The 20,477-nt window shown below is 35.3% G+C and overlaps 2 protein-coding genes and 1 long non-coding RNA gene across 6 annotated transcripts; 1 reads left to right on the top strand and 2 right to left on the bottom strand.

Moving 5' to 3' along the window:
• Nucleotides 1-795: 795 nt before the first annotated feature.
• LOC103930008 (60S ribosomal protein L23a) lies at nucleotides 796-2,666 on the bottom strand. Its single transcript, XM_009339288.3, has 4 exons — nucleotides 2,564-2,666; nucleotides 2,262-2,307; nucleotides 1,241-1,604; nucleotides 796-1,048 (listed from the first exon to the last, which is right to left on the bottom strand). Exons 1-4 carry the CDS (start codon nucleotides 2,627-2,629, stop codon nucleotides 964-966), a joined length of 561 nt encoding a protein of 186 aa, XP_009337563.2. The 5' UTR covers nucleotides 2,630-2,666; the 3' UTR covers nucleotides 796-963.
• A 2,762-nt stretch (nucleotides 2,667-5,428) lies between these two features.
• On the top strand, nucleotides 5,429-7,648 carry LOC125480147. Of its 4 annotated transcripts, XR_007260550.1 has the most exons (5): nucleotides 5,434-5,712; nucleotides 6,139-6,255; nucleotides 6,718-6,826; nucleotides 7,157-7,350; nucleotides 7,496-7,648. It is a non-coding gene; the product is annotated as an uncharacterized LOC125480147 (long non-coding RNA). The 4 variants fall into 4 exon arrangements; XR_007260551.1 differs by having other exon boundaries at nucleotides 5,429-6,255; nucleotides 7,084-7,350; XR_007260552.1 differs by having other exon boundaries at nucleotides 5,432-6,255; nucleotides 7,501-7,648.
• A 645-nt stretch (nucleotides 7,649-8,293) lies between these two features.
• LOC103930007 lies at nucleotides 8,294-9,483 on the bottom strand. Its single transcript, XM_009339286.2, has 2 exons — nucleotides 8,761-9,483; nucleotides 8,294-8,658 (listed from the first exon to the last, which is right to left on the bottom strand). Exons 1-2 carry the CDS (start codon nucleotides 9,424-9,426, stop codon nucleotides 8,581-8,583), a joined length of 744 nt encoding a protein of 247 aa, XP_009337561.2. The 5' UTR covers nucleotides 9,427-9,483; the 3' UTR covers nucleotides 8,294-8,580.
• Between the last annotated feature and the right edge of the window lie 10,994 nt (nucleotides 9,484-20,477).

The raw sequence follows: 20,477 nt of genomic DNA, 5'->3' as shown, positions 1-20,477 counted from the left end.
AATAAACTTGAGTTTTCTCACTATTTTCCTTCTGCTCTACGACTTGCTAGTTGTTTTCTAAGGAGGTAAATGTGTTCGATTTTCCTTGTTAAATCCCGCCGCGTCAAGTCTCGAGAGCTAAGGCCATCTTCAACCGAAGGGTCCAGATGGGCAGAAGGCTGAACATGGCCCAAAAATCATCTTCAACCGAGGGCTAGGCCAAAGGGCTTGTGGGCCCCATTGGACAAAAAAGGGCCAACCGACTAGTCTAACCCAGCCAGCCAGCCAGAAATTTGAATGCAACGGCTAACTGACGTTAACGTGACGTTAGCTAGCTGTTATATTTGAATTTTTTATTTTTGGGCCAACATTTTAAATAATATTTAATTATAGGCCCAGAGATGATTTGTTCAAAGCTACGTTGGGATGTAGTTGTATTTGTTTAACCTATTTTAATATAATTGTAGTTTTTAAATTTAAATTGTAATTTTTAAATTTAAGTTATTATAGTTTTTTAAATTTAAATAATAAATTATGTTTGACCTTTTGGACCTCGGTTGGAGATGATTTTTTATGACATGGCTAAAACAAGCCCTATGGTCCTTTGATCCTCGGTTGAAAATGGTAAGAAATATGACCATTTACTGTTCATTAAAATATTAATATCTAGAAGGGCCAGATGACTAAAACGAGACCTCTAACCAAACTTCGATTGGAGATGGCCTAAATGACTCCCAAGTTCGAGGTTGCGAAACCAAAGAGCAAATAAAGCATACGGTAAAAGGCTGTATTGTACCAATGGCACATTGTAAAAACTAAATTTTAAACGCATCGCATTGCCATAAAAAGCAAATATAGCTCCCAGTACAAATTAAAGAAAACCAAACTAATGCTGGAGTACTGATACAGTGCAACTACTAACAAAACTGTCATAGCCACAATGGAATCGCTTGGAACCAAATAAAAAGATGATACAGCTTGAACTTAAATGATCCCGATCTTGTTGGCAACATCCAACGCATCATAGTCCGGTGTCAACCTGACGTAAGCCTTCTTCGTTCCATCAGGCCTGCATAACACAGGTCATACGTTAGATAAAGCTTCACGAAATCCTCAATTAACCTAAGGAATGTAAACTTGTTGGTTCCAGCAAGAAAATTTGTTTATGAACTTACTATAACACTGATACGCAAACAGAAACATTGATTACAAAGATACGCACACAAAAACGAGTATAAATCCATAACATCTACCATTCTACCTGATCAAGGTGTTCACTTTCTTGGTCTGAATGTCGTACATCTTCTTCACTGCATCCTTGATCTTCTTCTTGTCCGCTCGGATGTCAACAATGAAAACAAGGGTGTTATTGTCCTCAATCTTTTTCATTGCAGACTCAGTGGTCAATGGATACTTGAGAATTTGGTAATGGTCCAATTTGTTCCTTGGTGTTGCACTGATGCGGGGATACTTGGGGTTCCTTTCCTTCTTCAATGTCCTTGGCCTGTGGAATGTGACGGATGTCCTGATCTTCTTGGCCTTCTTCTTAAAAGCAGGGCCTGATTTCACAGCCTTGGCAGTCTTCAAGGCTTGGGCCTTGGGATCACTTTTCTTCGTGCTTGCAACTGCAAGAGGCAAACGAATAACAATTGAGGTTAAATAGCATAATCATGGAAACTAACATGTCATTTAACTACGATTTAAAAAAGCAAAAATTCAATTAATCTTACGCCATTCTTGTCAGCAATAAAAATTAACACATAAACGGATAAATCATATTCCGCGAGTTCCACAAGACAACACCACACATTATGTATGATAGTACCTCAGATCAAAATGAAAATTCATAACATGGAAAATAACACGTCGTCTAACTATGACGCAGGTTCGCGAACCTCACTCTACTTAAACACGCATCGAAAACAAACATACACACTAGTGTATTAGCTACCAAAGTTAAACCAGACAAACTAGAAAAGCAGTGAAATGAGTATTAGTGGCATCCAAAAATGAGTTTCGCAATCAGTAATCACATGAATCAAATACGTTAAACCAAACAATACGTTTTCCCCAAAAACCTATTTTGTCAAAGTAATCGACTACATCAAATACAGCAATTAAAACCCATCAATTCATTTTTTCCAATAACCATTTTTCACAATGCAATCGACTACACAAACACAGCAATTAAAACCCAGTAATTCAATTTTTTTTCCAATTTCTTGGTATTATACAATATATATATATATATGTATGTATAGGTTGTATGAGAAAGGAGGTACCTTTAGCGGGGGCCATTGCTCCAAGCTCTGCGGGAAACAATCCTACCTAATAAACATTTCGTAGAAACAAAAAATAAGAACAAATTTAACCAATACGAACAGAAACAAGAAAAAAAAAAAAAAAAAACTCAAAACAAACGAGACAAAATCTAGAAATATAATTAACCAAAAAATTATGCGAAATCCCAGAGTCTTTAAGTACAAATCGAACTCGTTTAAGCTTCGTCAATGGAGGTATCTGGTTAGAAACCTGCTCTAGATTTCACAGATGGCGGTAAAAGGAGGGAGTTTGGAAGAAGTACCTGTAGACGAAGAGCAGCAGCTGCGGCCGAGGTGTAGGGTTTTCTAGTGGAGAAGACGAATCTCATCTGTTTATATAGTTACTTTCATTTATTTACTCCAAAAGCCATTATTCGCTATTGGGCTTTTATGTTTGGGTCTTGCTATATGGCTATTGGAGGCTATTGGGCCTCCATTTGGGTCCATATCATACAACTTTGATTTTTTTAGGACGTCGCATGAGCCCAGTGTTTGTAGGGTTGTACTGTGATTATCATTTTTGAGTATTGTACAATTTAATTATGGAGTGCCGATGTATGACAACACATTTTTACAAAACTTTTGACACAAGATTTTGTAGGGCTCACTTCATAATGTATATCAATGATCCGATTCATTTATCGTTTAAGTCTTCCATATCATATCTCCTAAAAATCATTCAAATCTGAATGAGCTCCTTAATTATATTAAGGGTCACTTTGGATGCGATCCTTATTTATCAACGTTCTTTGATTGAAATCTTGTTAGTTTTTAGTTTTTGATTGGGATCCCTGAAATTAATACAATAATACATTTCTATGTAGGTTATTATAATTTTAAATTAAATTTGATATTTGTAGTTACTTATATTAATGAGATATTAAATAAAATTCATGATTTGTTGGGTTGAAAATATTCAAAAAATAAATTATACTTATATAAAAAAAGTATAATTTATATTAATGACATGATTTGTCATTAAGATAAATTATATTTAAATAAAACACATTATTTGTCATTACTTATATTAATGACATTTTAAATACAAAAAATTGGTAATTTTTATATGATACTATTTACATACAAAAAGTTGGTACATTTTATACAAAAAAGGTGGTACGTTTTAGATGAAAAAATTAGTACATATTATATACAAAACAATGGGTACATTTTATATAATAAAACAATGGGTACATTTTAGATTAAAAAAATAAATACATCTTACATTAAAAAATAGGTACATTTTACATAAAAAACATGGTACTTACAAAAAAAAATTTGGTATATTTTACATATAACAAGGTGGAACATCTTTAAAGAAAAATAGGTACATTATCAATAAATTATTGGTACAAAAAAAAAAGGTTGAAAAAATGTGTAAAAATAAAGGTTTGAAAAATATGGACATAAAAAGAAATTAATATATGGGTACAAACTAAAACTGAAAAGAAAATTTGTACAATTTGAAGAAAGGGCTGCAAATTAAAATGGGTACAAACTAAACATAAAAATATATGATACAAAATTTACCCATAAGTGTGTGTGTGTGTGTGTCAAATGTAACGTTTCTAACACTAAATGAATATATTTATTAATAAAATTTAATTATTTTGATATGTAAAATATTTTAGTATTGAAATAATTAATGATGTTTATTAAAACCAAGGGACTTTGATCAAAAATTGAAAATGAATAAGGTTTTGATCAACGGAGTTGAAAAATGAGGGATGAGAACCTATTTTCTCCTTATATTAATGTCCCAAAAACTATGATCAAATTATACAAATTGAATGCAATCGTAAATATCTTAACAATTACCGAGTCATTCATTCTCATATTTAGCAGCATATTTGTACGAAGGGGTATTCAATAAGGAACCAAACAAGAAGAAAACGAAAGGCAACGAAAACAAATTGTTAAGCATAGCAAAACATAATATTGTAGACATTAATGCCTTCACTTCCAAACAATCCCGCTTAGGGATCCTACAATCGTCAGAGTAAGAGTTCTCATCTATCATCTCCTTCGTTTTACTTTAATTGTCCAGCATCATGTAAGTTGCAACATCTTTACCGTACCCTTCCCCGCCACCAGCTGACCCTTCGGCGGTAGCTTGAGCAGCACAAGGCACCTCGATAGATATAGTATATTTGCACTGTGGCCAAACGGCCCTAGGGTCATCAGCAGCATAGCGGTGGTAGCTCCCACGCATGTACATCTTCTTGGCCATTGATTTATCACTTGTCACCAAATGTGGATCATCAGCCATATAAATTGCTCCGAAAGGACTAGTTTGGAGTCGTTGCGTATTTTCTTTTAAACTGTTTTTATTATGTTTTAAGACTAATCAACTGTAAAATAAAATAATTGATAGTTTGACAAACCATACAAGTATTGTGGGTATGAAAACAGTGTAAAAACGTTGGTAGTAAAAAATATTGTTTTGGTGGGTTCAAACTTCATTGGGCTCTTTCACAAAAAATGAAAATAAAAACTTTAAACGGGATCAATTTTGCATTGAAAATGCTCTAAATCACAAAAATTGGATGTTAGATCACACTCATTTGTTCCACTTTGTTGTCGATATTCTATCATTTTTTACTTTTTACGCATTCTTTTAATTTTTATCGTCAAATTGAATGAATTATAAAAAATTAAATAATAAATATTAACAATAAGTGAGTGTGATGAGTAAAAATTTGTGTGGATAAGTATGAGAAGCAAACACTTTGCATTATTAAATTGTGTTTACTTTTCTTTTCAAACTTGTGTAAAATAAGAGAGTGAAAAACATGTGGTAACACTACAAAAAAAAAGGGCTTTGGATACAAAATTAAGGGCACAAATATTTATTTTGTGGGTATAGAACAAATTTTACACACAAAAAATTGTATTTGTTTCCTCTTCTATAAGGGCACCAACTAATGTGCTCATTCTCTACAAAGTTGGCACAAATAATTTTCTCTCTCAACTTTTTCAAAACAATGGATTCAAATATATTTATTATATTACTTCAAAAGACACAATTAATTTTTTTTTATTATTTTTTTCTAAGACTTATGACTCACACCTTACTTTCTCTCCCTCTCTTTAATCCACCGACACCCTTAACCAATCCACACCCCATTCTCTCTCTCTCTCTCTCTCTCTCTCTCTGTCTCCCTCCTTCCCTTAACCCACCCACCACAGACTCTCTCTCCCCTCCTTAACCCACCCACACCCACTTCTCTCTTCCATCCGTTTCTCTCTTTACCAAATGGATTACTTTGGTCTCACACATATATATTAATCCTTAATCCTCAGTCTTCACTTCGTGAATTCGTCCCCTGAATCGCGATTCCACCCACAGTCCACACCACCTTGCCCGAATCGAGCTCTCAGTCTTAGTCCTCACTCCTCCTCACTCCACAAGGTAAGAATATCATGCAATAAACTCAACCAAAGTTCATGGATATTGTTTTATTTTGAATCTGGTTAGTGATTTTGAATATGGGTTATGAATCAGAGCTTTTGAAAACGGTCTCTGAATTAGGGATTTTGGATTAGGGTCTCTCTATACCTCTCTCTCTCTCTCTCTCTCACTCCTCTCATATCTGGGTTTTTCCTTTGTTTTTTTTTTCTTTGAAAAACACCAACACCACCCATGCATCATATTTGAGTTCGTGTTTTTTCATTTCGAGTTTATATCTTATGAGATCTGACATGTATATTTTGTATCTCGCCTTGTTGCTTATGGATTTGAGTTTTGAAATTATTTTACATTTTTTTTTCATACTTGCCCGTTGCATGCAATTTTGGATATGAATATGATGGATTTTTGGTTATTTCATACTGTGAGGTTTCTCGGTGACTGGTTTGGTCGACCCGATCCAACTCATATTGGAGCAGTTTAGAGCCTTGTTCACTCTGTCTCTGCAACCTCAAAGGCCCTGGCCTTGTCACGCCCCCATTGCCGGTTCGTATTCTTTATTTGTATGGAAGAATTTCATATCTATTATTATATTTACGGAGCCATGTTGCTTAGAATTTTAGGATTTTGGATCTTCAATTTTTGGAAAAGCGTAAGTTTTTTTTTATTGATTTATTAGGAGTTGTCTTGATTCCACCCCTCCCCCAATAATTATTTATTCGTTTTTTGACTTTTCTTTTATGGTGTGGTAGCATTGAAAGAAGAGGATTTAGTAATTGGATCTAGGTAGAGATGAAATCAGAAGTGAAATACAAAAAAATGTATTCAAATGTGAAGTTCTTAAGGTGCTAATGTTTAATCATGTTAGTACAAGTTTCATCATGGAAAATGTAATATCGTTATACTGTCTATGCTAACTTAAACAAATATTTACCAGGTATGTGATTAAACTAAGCAACTCACTTTGACCATAAATAATATACATACTTATATATTTCTATGATTCAGGTGAGTCAGGTGACCATGAGCTGAATGTATTATCTCCAACCCAAAAATTGCTTTTACAACCCGAAGTGAGGAATTTGAATCTTTGAGATGGCAGATCTGGAACTTGTAGGTATTGATTTTAATTAACTCTGTTTAGGTATAATTTTGGACTGATTGTGTTTTGAATTGACTATATTTGTGTTGGCTTCTGATGAATATAGTAGTCTATGTTAGCTGAGTGAGTCTTTTCTCACTGGCATCAAGCTAGAGATTATGTCGGTCTTCAACAGTTTTTGGCCATGGTCGCTGTTAATAGCATTAATTCCATTTGGTCAATTTCTATGGTTTGTTACAAAATGTACCCTGGTCTTTGTGTTTGAATACTAGAATCAAAATGAAGATGATAATATTTCTGCACCAAATCTGAACCTTGAGCAATTAGCCATGTAATCTTATGCAGAGTGTGATGAGTCTGAACAATGTAGTAATGTAGAGTCAGTTGTTATGGAGGGTGGACTTATTTTTGATGAGGAATATTTGTATACTTTCCTCATCCATTGTTGGTTGTTCTGGAGGGTGGAGTTGTTATATAAGAATCATCTTAAAGCAAGTGGTGGAAAGACCCTTGAAGCAAATAAGAGTCCTCCCACAAAGGTATTCCCTTCTTACCTTCTTTATCCCTTCATTTTCTTTGCTCCTGTAAAGTGTGTGGTTTTTCTTTTTCTTTGCATTTGTTATTCATGACTTCTGTGAGAGTCCATATACTGCATGTCATCTGATTAATTCGTTTATGGAGCAGCAAAGATTTGATGAGGTGCAAGGCCTGCTGGGAAGATGCATCTATCCAAAAATGTTTGCTTTCAAGTTTTTTTTTCTTCTTTGGGTATTAGAGAGAAAATATGTAACACAACAATATATGTTTGTGAGATTCATAAAGTGAAAGTTGGTTTCATGGTTGTAGGCATTCTTCATTTCGTGAAAATTTAAATTTTTGCATTTCCTCAATTTAGATTCAATTTTGATTTTTTTTTATTAATTAATTCATGTTGGCACAATTACAATATAAGTGCCAACATAGCTGGAAAAGCTGATTTGAAAAGTTGTCAGAACGGGGCACAAATGGGCCATTATTTGTGCTGGCCTCTCTGGCACAAACACCCCTATTGTGCCCTTTTAGAAATGGTGACGCCCATAGAGGGCACAGACATAGAGATAGTAGCTGCACTGTTGCTATTGGTCTATGAGCACAATTGTCAGTGCTTTTTGGCCTCAAAGGGCACAGATAATTTATTGTGTGCAATGCTCATTTTTCTTGTAGTGTAACTATTTAGTGGTGGTGTGTGTACGAGCAAGACTGCATCAGCTTGGACGCTGATTCGACTACTTTTCTTTTTCCAAAGGACAATAATGGAAGACTCACTCTTGCCTTATAGTCTAGCTGAAGACTTGTAGTTGTCTTCTTGTACGGGAAAAAGCTTCAAGTTCGAGAAAATTGTTAGTATTAAGTTTAACTAAAGTTGGACGTTAATCGTATAAAGTAAATTATTAAACAAATCTAGTTCAAATATGATTTCGTGTTAGACTATTTGAGCTTGAATTTCGAATAAACCATGTATTCATATTAGGTTCGTAATTTAAGAGTTGTTGGCCAAGTGGTCAGATCCTTGTTTTGCTCCAAAGTGATATGGAGTTCGACTATCTCCCAGTGTACCTACCTAGCAAAATGCTAAAGTTTCTTGCTTCTCAAATGTAACGAGGGACCTAGTGACTATTCGAGTCAAAGACTCAGACTGTCCATTCCATTCAGAAACAAACACCTCCTAGAAGATTCAGACTGTCCATTCCACAATACTTGCAGTTGAAATGCAAATAAAGTTGAGGTGTTCACGCTTCCTTCGTACCAAGGAACACGGTGGTCAGGACCAAGTTTGAGTGCAACGATGCCCTCAGCAATTTGAGACCCTACGTACAAGAATCAGATCACACATTAGATCGACGGAAAAATATGGACTCACAAAATTGAGAGAGGAATAAAAAACAGATGTAATTAGGTACTTTTCAGACCTCTTCCATGGTAAGATGGACCACCTTCTCTTCAAGGGCACCGACATCCCTGACGTTGAACCTGTTAAGCATGGTTATGCTTGAAATGGTAGACATAGGCTGCACTTCCAGGTCATCCATAATCATATACGTGACAACACCTTTCACATACCCTCCCTCGCTGGACGTTCCTCTTTCAGCAGCGGATCCATGGACAAAAGTCGCCTTGGTATTTATGCTTGAAATGCAGTGTGGACAAATGGCTTTAGGGTTGTCCGTTACAACGGTTGGATTTCCACTGGATCCGTTGTAGTAAAATTGCTGGCGGCGACTAAGACAATCACAATAATAGAATGACTTTTCAGCAGTGGAGTCGTCTATCATCAGCATATGAAGGACATCGGCACCAACACCAATCGCTGCTGTTGCCTTAGGTTTCAGGAGGGATTCCTTGTTAAAGTAAGGTTGCATGTATATGCTGCTTAGGCTCTTGACACTGCCGTAAAGTTTGCCTAACGAGCCAACCATGCCATCTTTGGAAAGGAGCCCGATGACAGTGCCAATGGGCAAAGACAGGAGTGTGAAGAGAAAGTCCACAAAGTCTTTGCCAGCTTCAGCAAAGAGAACTCGTTGACGCTTTGTGTCGACAAGGAGCTTCAAGCAAATACTTGGCTTGGGGTTTGCCATGCACACAGAGAGTTTTGATGAGTATATTTTTCAAGCAACTAAAGTTTAGTGCATCATACTTGCAATAATGGACCTATTTATAGAAGTTCAACCCTTCATTAAAAATTACTAACAAATCTGAATTAGCTAAAACTTAGGCCACAAAATTGATTGACAAGTTTTAGTCGGTTCACTTTTGGCTATACGTCTGTAGTGTTCTATATTTTATTGGATAAATACTTGCATACTTTTTTTGGGATGAGCATGAGCTCATTTCCTCTTTGCGAATGACATATTTTGATTGTAAAAATTTTATAATCAAAATTGTTCAATTTCTTAGTTTTCGTTTGAAGATAATCCTTTACAAAAGATCATTTCAATCGAAGATCATTTAGTCTTTCAAATGTATAGAACAAATTGAAGGCGTAGATACTAAGTAATATATTCATGATGAATCGTTCATTTATTTGATGAGTGATTGAACAATTCTGATTGTTGATTTTATCGGTCAAGGTACAGTATTCACAAATAGGGAATGCAAATATTATATATTCTATTTTAGGGATTGACTACAATACTTATATGTATAAATATAATCACTATGTGATAGTCAGATAGAATTCATGTGAATATATATATATATATATATATATATATTTAATACAACGATCATCTGACTATTGAATAATAATTCTATCAAAAAAGTATAAAAACGTTCCAAAAATCGGCCTAAGCTGCCACTAGGATTAACTCCTAATTGATCAAAAAACCAAAACGTCAAAGTGGCGATTTTTTTAAATTTAAATATAAAAATATGCGTGGTATTCCTCTTCACTTTCAAATGAGAGGTCTTAAGTTCGATTCTCGTTAAAGAAAAATTTGAACCACATTATTGCTAGCCCATTGTGAGATTTAGCTCACTCCCTTATTTTCTTAGTGTAGATAATAATATCGTTTGTTAAGAAAAATATAGATTATGCATTGAGAATCCTCTATATCACAAAAATTGGATGTTAAATCACACTCATTTATTCTACTTTGTTGTCGTCGCTGAAATTTTAATTGATGAGTATGCATGAGCTTTTTACGAAAGGCAAAGACTTTTGTATTAATCAATTGGATCATTAAATTATGTTTATTTTTCTTTTCAAACTTTTGTAAAAATAAGAAAGTGAAGGGAAACATGTAGTGGTAAAATATTAGAGGTTGAATTTGTACGAAAAGCAAGACTGATTGTGCTTGGACGCCGATTCCACTCTCTTTTTCCACAACTTTTCTTTTTCTAAAGGAAAATAATGAAGGACTCACTTTTATCTTATGGTCGAAGTAAGGTTCGTATATCAAGTGTACTAATATAATTAGTTGAAAATTTAATAAAAATATTTTTTAACTAATTATATTATGATACTTGATGCCGTATTCTCGACACATTGAGAATTTTCTGTTAAAAGACTTGTAATTGTCTTCATTTATAAGTTTTAAGCTCGACAAACTTATTACTATTAAGTTTAACCAAAGTTGGGTGTGAATTAGATCAAGTTAACTATAAACAAGTCTAGTTCAAATATGATTTCGTGTTAGGCTATTTGAGCTTGAATTCGACTCAAGCATGCATTCATTTTAGGTTTTTCGTCAAAACACAACCCAACGCACAATATCTTTAGAAACCATGGGTGGACTAAGATTAGTGAAAGAAACCTTAAATTAAGATTCGTAAAAGAAACCTTTTGTTCAACTAAACCGACAAATTGGTGAAAGGAGAACTGTCTTTGAATGCATGTTATCTTCCCCCCAAGGAACACATTGGTGAGAACCGTCCTTGATTGCAATGATTCCTTAAGCAATTTCAAACTCTTAAAAAAATGCACAACATAAAATTTTTATCAATCTAGAATACATAAATGGGATACTGTGTCAAATTAGCTAGTTCACAAACTTTGGTGTGTTATAGATCTGCTGTCTGCACGAACTCTCTAGAACACCCGTCCTATCTTAAACGACAATGTTGAACCATATATTTCACGAAGAAAATAAATATTAGACCTTACAAAAAAAAGTAGGAGCATGATATCCACGTACCTTATTTTACTTCTCACACACCTTTTTAATTTTCGGTCGTTAAATCGGATGAATTGAAAAAGATCAATGGACAGAAATTATCAAAGGGTGTGAGAAGTAAAATGAAATGTGTGGATAGCACACCCCAAAAAGTATACAAGAGCTTTAAAGAGCGCCAAAAGAAGGGAGAGTGACAACTGTATTTGCAAGCTTCGGCAAACACAACTTTCTGGTGCCTTCAGTCGATAAGGAGCTTCAGACCATTTCGAGTAGTGAAACAGAAATGATGCTTGAAGCGAGAACGTAGCTAGCCAAACAGTCCAAATACAAAAGTACACTGGATCAAACCCTACACTAGAAGCGAAAATGCAGACAAATGATCTGTTTTGAGTGAAATCCAATTGTTTCAAACTAACATTACTAATTATTTAGCAGAATCCCACAATATTATGTTTTATTTTGGATGTAAAATCAAAATAAGAAGAGACAAAGAGATGGCGTTAAAGGTACCGGCGGTAGCGTTCACGTTTGTGGTAGACACGCTTGGGGTTGCGGCTTTGGCTTTGGTGTTGGTGTTGGTTTGGACCATTCATTTCAGAGGAGGTTTGGCATGGGAAGCTACCAACAAGAACCTCATCTTCAACGTACGTTTCTCTCTCTCTCTCTCTCTCTCTCTCTGGTTTTCTTAGGTGTAGAAATAACTTCTTCTTTTGTTTAATTTTCTATACATGTGCCTTAATTTGATGCTAAAGTTATGCTTCTTCTCGATTGATATATTCGAAATTTTGTAGCACGAATAACAATTTAGTCATATACTAATTGAGTTTAGTGGCATTGTAGGACACGATTAAAGTGCAATAGTAAGCTAGGGTTGCCTTTTGCTTAAGTGTAGGCGAAACTAATGATACATGGACCCCTTAAAACCCTTTTAATTTTCTGATTATTTTTAGAAACATTTAAGTACCTTTCCCTAGTTCACCTACCATTCTTACCAAAAATATGTTATGCCTACTCTCGACACAATGTTGTTATTCTAATATGACTGTATTTTCGAAGTATCAATAGCAGTTTTCTAATAATATATTTTATTGACCACGACAATTGTTTTTTTTTTTTTTTTTAATTTTATAAATAAAACAAACTATTTTACTATGTGGTTATTAGGGTAAATCAAATCATGGGAACACTTATGGCATTAAATTAGTTTTTTAAATATCCTAATGGTGATAAATCATTAAGACAATTAGATAGTTTCAGACACGGTGATTAACAATTCAAAACTTGAATGCATAATATATCATAAGCAAATTGAAAGAAACTATATATTGTTGCTAAGGCTCGTGACCTCGTCCTAACAAAATTAGTTACTAATAATTATAAAATAAAATATTATTAAAAACATAGATAGAAAACACCTTGAAAATAAACTTGAATCGTCAAAAGCTTTCTAAAGCCAAAGTATTGTGTTCTCCACCTCCCTTTCTTCAAACCCTAATGGCTAAAAAGATTTATTTATACTAGTACAAAATAAAATCCCACCTAAAAAAATTCTTAGAATAAAACAAGGAAACATAATAGAATAAGATAACTAGGAAATAAATGGTTTTCTATTTAAACTGAAATTCAGGCTTCTCAAAAAATCAGACTTTTGACCAACCGAATCAACTCCGATTTGGTCCCAAAAGGTTGCTTTTGAAAGCTTCCCCAACAAATACTCAAAATGAATCTTTCTCAAAATTTGTCATATTGACCTCCAAAATTCCCAAAATGGCCAAAAATGTCAATCTAGAAAAGTTGCCCGTTGGGCCTTTATATCGTTGCCACGGTCAAACGGCATGGTAGAAAAATTTGAAACTTTGATACAATCATCTTGAAAGAGTAACGAACGTCCTTCAATTGGAATCACTTGACAATTTATCCGTTTGGTCACTTTTTGCTTAAGAGGAAGTCGAATGTCCTACATTGAAAATACATAATAAAGTATCAAAGTCACACAAAATAACCAATAAATTAATGGGAAAACTTGATATAAGTCCAATTTTTTTAGCCAATAGTAGGAATAATCTAATTTATTAAAATAAGTCCAATTCCTTAAATTTAATTATTTTATTATCAATAATGATCTATTCAATGATAAGATTTATTATAAAAATCAAAATTCTTCCTAATTATCTCTTTCATTATTTCTTTTTATTTATGTATTTTGTTATTTCTTGTTCTTCCTCCTGCTTTAAACCCCATTCATAAATTTTATTTTTAATTTTTATAATCAACCTATATCACAAGTTAATTATTTTTATGTATATATATGTGACAGCCCATCCCGAAAATATCGAAAATGTACGTGTGAAAAGACAGTTTTGCCCCTAGTTCGATTTCGTTACGTTTATTGGTTGTTTTTGTGTTGTGTTGGCATGTCTTTGGGCCACACACACACTCCCACACCTGCACCACCCTCTGTCCCCTTTCCCTGTAAGTTCCCCGAGCCCCATTCCCTTCCTCCTTCTTTGAAAACGTACGGACACACACCAAAACCCATCAAACACTCACAGATCGAAGGAACCAAGCACACATTCGAGCTTGTGAGGCTCGTGGGAACCCAACCACACCATTTTCAGGTAAGAATATCAACGTTTTCACGTCGATTCGAAGTTGTCCGATTTGAGTACTATTCATGCAAACGTAAATTCTCACATTTTAGGGGAAATGAAGCTCGTAGGTAGCTTGGTGAGGTCCCAAGGAGTCTCGAAGTAGTTCGTTTGAAGGATTTGGACGTCGGGATCACCGTATTCGAAGTTGGCCAGATTTGGTTTATGTGGACAGGTGAGATCTCATAGTTTTTAACCCTTAAAAGTGGTATATCGTTGTTCTCCTAGTTCTAGGCGTCATTTTGGTACAAAAATCGTGAAAATTGGATGAAAAATGAAGGAGTTAGAACGTTTTAAAGATTTTCCAGTTTTCCGGCGCCGGCGACGACACCGGAGGCTCGCCGGAGAAGGTGACGGAATATTCCGTCAATTCTGACGGAATATTCCTGACGCCGTTAACGGAATCTGTCAAAACTGACGGAATATTCCTAACGGCGTCAGTTGACGCCGTCAGCGTGCCAGGTACGTGTTGGAAGTATGCCCACAAAGCCACTCATTTGATGTAATAGCTTTTTGGAATACTTATTGTGTTAAACTTTTATATGTTTAATAGAGGGCAAAGCTTATTGTTAATCACTATTTATAGTATCTTGTGTTTAAGCAATAAGGGAATCCAAGGAATGTATTTGATCTAAGAGACAAGTGATTTAAGTTAGTTAAATTAATGAGACCTTTCTCTTATGTTCATTCCTAAAACGTTCCTAGCCATAGGATTGCCAATTGGGCATTGACAATCCGCTAAGGTTAGTATGTGTTATGTCGACTCGAGCGTGAGTATGAACTAGTCTCAAGTCATTTTGTGTTGGACACTAAGGCAAACACATAGGTGCTCGAAAGAGTAATCGAGTACACTGAACAACGATCAAACGAGAGTTCGAACATACATGTCATGTGAGAACTCGATAGTTGCAATATGCAAAGTAGTCCTTTGACCTGAGGCATCATTGATGTCTAATGGTTAGGTCCTTGATCTTTGATTATGTCAACGGCATTCCATTGGAGTGTCCACGGCATTGTTGGGGTCAAGTTATCTAGTCATGTAGGCATATGAATGCACAACAAGGGATCTCTAACCTTCCATGGTGGAAGGAGAATACTCTAAGATATGATTCGAGAGTCTTTGGCCAAAGCATATGAATATGACTAAGGAAGCTTGTTCCAAATCTTATTCAATTGAATCATATAGAGAAGTATCACATTGGATAGTAGACATGAAACAAACTATCACTTAAACAATGTGATTAAGAGTATTGTATTAGAGAAGGACCGTATTGCATTGTAGTTGTAACTGGATAGGTTCTCCAACCACTTCTACTTAGCTTGGGTAACCATGGCATGCTGCTAGGCGTCACCCATGGTTTGTGGAAGCCCTAAAGATTAGCAAACACTAATTTTAAGGGAGAATTGAAATGTGGTTTCAATTCACAATCGATCGTTAAGAGAAACATCGCCCACTACCTCGCTAATTGGAACCTAATGGATCGTACACCGAGTAAGGATATAAGTGAAGAAATTATATGAAATGGATAAGCAATTAAATGGTTTAATTGAAGAATGGTCAAGATTAATTAAATAGTTAATTAATTATACGAAACGTTCGTATTGGGCGTTTAAGTTAGTTTTGGGCTTCGGGGTACAAAAAACGTTTTGGTCCACAAGGCCCATTATGTTTAAGTTGTATGACAACTAAAACAAAATGGGCAATTAAGCCCAATAACAACATATGGCCGGCCATAAGGGTGAGGGGTAGCAAACTTGTATTAATTACAAGTTTGCCACTCACATGAAATGAAGTATAAAATCAACATTATAGCTTTGTTTCAAATTAGGGTTTTCTAATAGAATTTGGGTGAAACATTTTCTCTCATTTTCTACATAGAGGCCGGCCACTTAGGGGAGGAACATCTAGCAATCTTTTCTTCCCTAAGTCATCCATTTCATCTTCACACTACATCTTTGGTGTGGAGACTTAGAGACACCAAACCTTTGGTGTTTTGGAGAACAAATCCTCAAATCCTCAAAGAAGAAAAGGAGCACTAAAAGGGAGGAAATCACAAGGAAGATCGAAGGAGCAAGGAGGTGACTTGAAGGCCCTCCACTTGGGTGAATCCCTTGTGCAATCAAGGATGAGCTTCAAGGGTAAAGAATCTCTAAATTCTTATTCTCTTTAATATTGTTAAAGAGTCTTATGGTTCACCATATACTAGGCTTTGAAAGTCATGGGTTTTATGAATTGTTTTTTAATGCATGCCTACTTTAAAGTGTTATTAGTTTGCATATGTATTCAAATGTTCTTACATGTTCTTAGCTAGGACAAAATTTTTCCTTCAGCACGTGCCTACGCGTGGCCGGCGCGTGTGGCCGTGCCTTGGCTGGCGCGTGCGGCGGTGGAAAATTTTTCTAAAAATTTGGGTGTGATCCTGAGGTTGTGTAGAGCACGTTGGTATATTCAATTGTCCATTTTGAGCAATATATGAGAAGTTATTACGAAAGGAAGGTTATGTGCTTTAAAATTAACGTTTTTATAGTTATTTCGCATATAGGTGAGACGTATCCCGAGGACGAGCGTGGTCACTCGAGGCAGGGGGGCTACGACCCTTCCACATACCAGTGAGTGGGCTTTTGGTTTTCCGTATATACCTATATACTATTATTTTTCCCAGAAATTGATTTAAATGTTATTAGTTATATGCCATGTGTTATTTTTTCGTTCCTTATGCATCATTAGTGGCTTTATTAATCGTATATATATACGTATGCATAATTGGTGCTGTGGATGCACAGGTAAGTGTCAAGTAAGCGTTATTTCATATTTGCATTCAATAGTGATTAGAGATGCTTAGAGAGCTCATAACCTGCACCCCCGGTGTTAGTGCTCCCGCCCAGAGTAGGGCACAGTCTTTCACGTGATGTTCACCTCCCGCACCACACGCTCAACTTGGATCCAAGTTAGGTGCACAGTCCTGTCGTACAGACCACTTTAGGTGGTTCCGACTCGTAGGTGACCCGCGATTATTCACACAGCCTTCACGTGATCGTAGCACTAGAACGTTTATATGTATTACACCCAGGCCTGTCGTATAGACCACTTTAGGTGGTTTCGACTTGTGGGCAGGTTTAGTTATTGATATTGAGATTTGAGCTCTAGATGCAGCCGTACATGTCACGTTAGGTGACTCCGGCTGCCAAACTATATATACTTTGATGTGATTTATACCTGAGCACTTGCATTTCATCGTGAGATTTAGTATGGCATACTTTGAGCATATTTTGGCATATCTATATATACGTACATATGTTTATTTTCTGGGAAGTATACAGGTTTTACGGCGAGGGGTTATAACTTATTCATTGAATCGGTTTTCGAAAAGCTTTGTTTTTGCCCACTCACGCTTTTGTTTTGCGCCCCTCCAGGTTCTAGCTTTTCAGTTGGTTTGGTGGTTTTCCAGAGGGCTTTTCCGGCATTTCTGACAGACGATCACCAGCGTATGTCCACCTTCGGGTGCACTGTTGTAACGCTATTTTAGTTGGACTGCTTTAGGCTTTCTGCTCTAAATTTGTGTCTCACTTACGCTAGCACTCATTACTTCTAACTTGTGTATGCTAGTTTTATTTATTCGTACTTTTACTTTATTATTTTATTAGCTTCCGCACTGTGCACATGGTTACGTCACCTCCGCGTGACGGCCAGCATGCCCTGATCTCGGTCGGGATGTGTCAATATATGACAAATTCTTTTTTATAATTAACGTGTCACAGATTTATGTGTCTTACTTGTAGATATATTATATTTTTTTCCTACCTTTTAATTAGGTTTCATATCTCGCTTACAAGTATAATATACATTCATATATTTGTTTCTTGAGTTAAGGTAGAATGTTTTGTAGATAGTTTACGTTAGTATATTAGATTTTTTGTTATAAGATATTAATTAGAATTTTTGGAGTTGAAAAATGCATAATATTTGAAGATTTTAATTGATTTTTAATATTTAAAAAAATATAAAATGAGTATAAAAGAAATAAAAACATGTAATTAGATAACTGGACTCACTCCTAAAAATCATCTATGTTTTTAGACCTAGATCTAAAAGCCCCTAAATTAATACTAAGAATAAGGTAAATATATAGTATAATATCGACTCATTCACATACCCCCAAACTTAGCTTTTTGCTTGTCCTCAATCAAAACAAAACTAGAAAACAAAAACAAAGCTAACAAACTACGAACTTAAACAAGACTTAACTACGACAAAATTTTCATCTTCAAACTGCAATCCATAGAAAATGTTAAAAATTAGAACATCTTTCCAAAAGTTCCAACTAATCCGACCATAGAGGCTAAGCCATTTAGAATCAATTAGAAAAGAATTCATAAACTTCCTTTGATGTAAAATGAACCAACATGATTAGGGAGACTCAACTAAAATCCTTACTACTCAACCTCTTTATTTCACACATACTAACTTTAACATAAATATTTTTTTTTTGATTTTTCTCTTTCTCTTTTTTTTTTTTTCATAGTTTTTTCCAGTAACAATAGTGGTTGTGCAATGTTAGTTTCCTTAAGCTTTTGATCCAATCCATGTAACGAGCTTTAGATCAATGATTCCCAAACCACTAGGGCTTTAGGGCACTAGGTGTAGAACACCCCTAAGGACTTACTAATTCGAGCTGAAAAGGCTATGGAACCAATAACCATCCTGCCTTATGCCAAAACTCAACCGTTTTACACGAGAATCACTGCTGATTAGACAGGACTGACCCAGTTACTGAGCAAAGTCTTGGATGGAACAATTATTACTTTAAACAATAACTATCTTTACTTTATTTAGAACAAAAATTAAAAATTAGCTAGACAAAAAGCAAGTGCTTTAATCTCACTCCCCACAAACCATGTTGATATGAATGTGCAAATTTTCAAAGTACAACTCATGAATTAGGGTTTAAGTAACGATAAATAGAAAACAATCTATTGTGGGATTAATTTTCACCATGTCCATTTGTTCTAACATTTAAAATTAACTATGGATATTAACTTAAAATGAAAAATTTAAACGGACTCTCAAAAAAAAAGAAAAAGCTAAGATTTTACTTTCCCACCCCTAAACTTAAATCACACAATGTCCTCAAGGTGTCGAAAATAAAATAAACTTAAACTAACAACTAGCTAGAGAATAGATTAAAAACTGAAACAAAGAAAAATATAGTATAATAATAAAAGCGAAAATGCTGAACAAAACCGAGGAAAAAGAAAGATATTACCTGGGCTTGAAAATGAAGCTGTTGCACTGCTGGACAAGAAGCAAATGTGCCATGATGTGGCTCATTCCAGCAAAAGATGAAACAACCCATTTGATTACCAAGCCTAAAACCAAAACGTCCCAGCCAGCTTGTTAAAGCCTACTCGGATGCTCATTCCTCGAGCCCGAAGCCATATCTCTCTCAAAAACCAAATCCATGCCCCAAACTCAAATCCTCCAATGAATCTCATGGTCCAAAACATTCTTCACCATGATCTCATCATTCCTCGACCATAGCTAAACCTCAAAAACAAATACTCAGCTGTGCCTCCATAGCTGTATCTCTGTTCATTTCCATCTTTGTCAAAAACCGAACCCAGCCATGGCGATCTTTGATTCTAGCCCAGATTGTCACCATCGGGCATTTCCTCGGCGGAACTCAAGCGCCAATATGAGGAAGAAATGTTTTGGCAGAGTCTATGATTTTTCTATCCAAAAGGAAGGTAAATAGCCGACAACCCCCAAACTTATTCCGTTGTTTCTTGATCTGAATATCTGTGAAAGTTAGTCCTTGGATCTGTGTATAATGTGATGCATTAGTATACTGTCCTTTGAAATTTTTCTCTTAGTTCACGTATGACTGAATTTATTTTGCATGTCTCCTGATGATGAACGCATGAGCCCAAAAATCCCTACATGAGGTCAATCTGCGTATTGACTTGATGAATGTGCTCCCCTCTGTGCTGCCTGGACCACCCCCAAGCTTATAGGTAAAACAATATTCTAATGAAATATGAGAGTGAAGCGAGCGAAAGGGGTTTCCAAGCAGTACATAGCCATCTTTGCAAACCCATCGTAAGGTTTCTGAAACTCAAGACTCCAATTCGCATTCCTTTTAAAATTTCTGAACTTTGATAAAATGTTGATGAATGTACTGAGATGGATGAATGAATGCTGCTGAATGCATGATTCAGTCGAATGAATGTTGATTGCACGCGGTGGAATTTAGGACTGAATTGCCTCCAAATGCAACTTGCAAAGATCACACATTAAAAATTTGATTAGAATAAAACCCAAAATAAAATACTGATTAAAAAAAAAAACAAATTTGCTGTTTTTGTGTT

Source organism: the organism of the source record quoted next, unplaced genomic scaffold (assembly GCF_019419815.1).
Source record: "Pyrus x bretschneideri cultivar Hongxiangsu unplaced genomic scaffold, Pyrus_bretschneideri_v1 Contig32, whole genome shotgun sequence".
Lineage (NCBI taxonomy): Eukaryota > Viridiplantae > Streptophyta > Magnoliopsida > Rosales > Rosaceae > Pyrus > Pyrus x bretschneideri.
The sequence above is the reverse complement of the archived record's forward strand: the minus strand, read 5'-3'. Positions and strand labels throughout refer to the sequence as shown.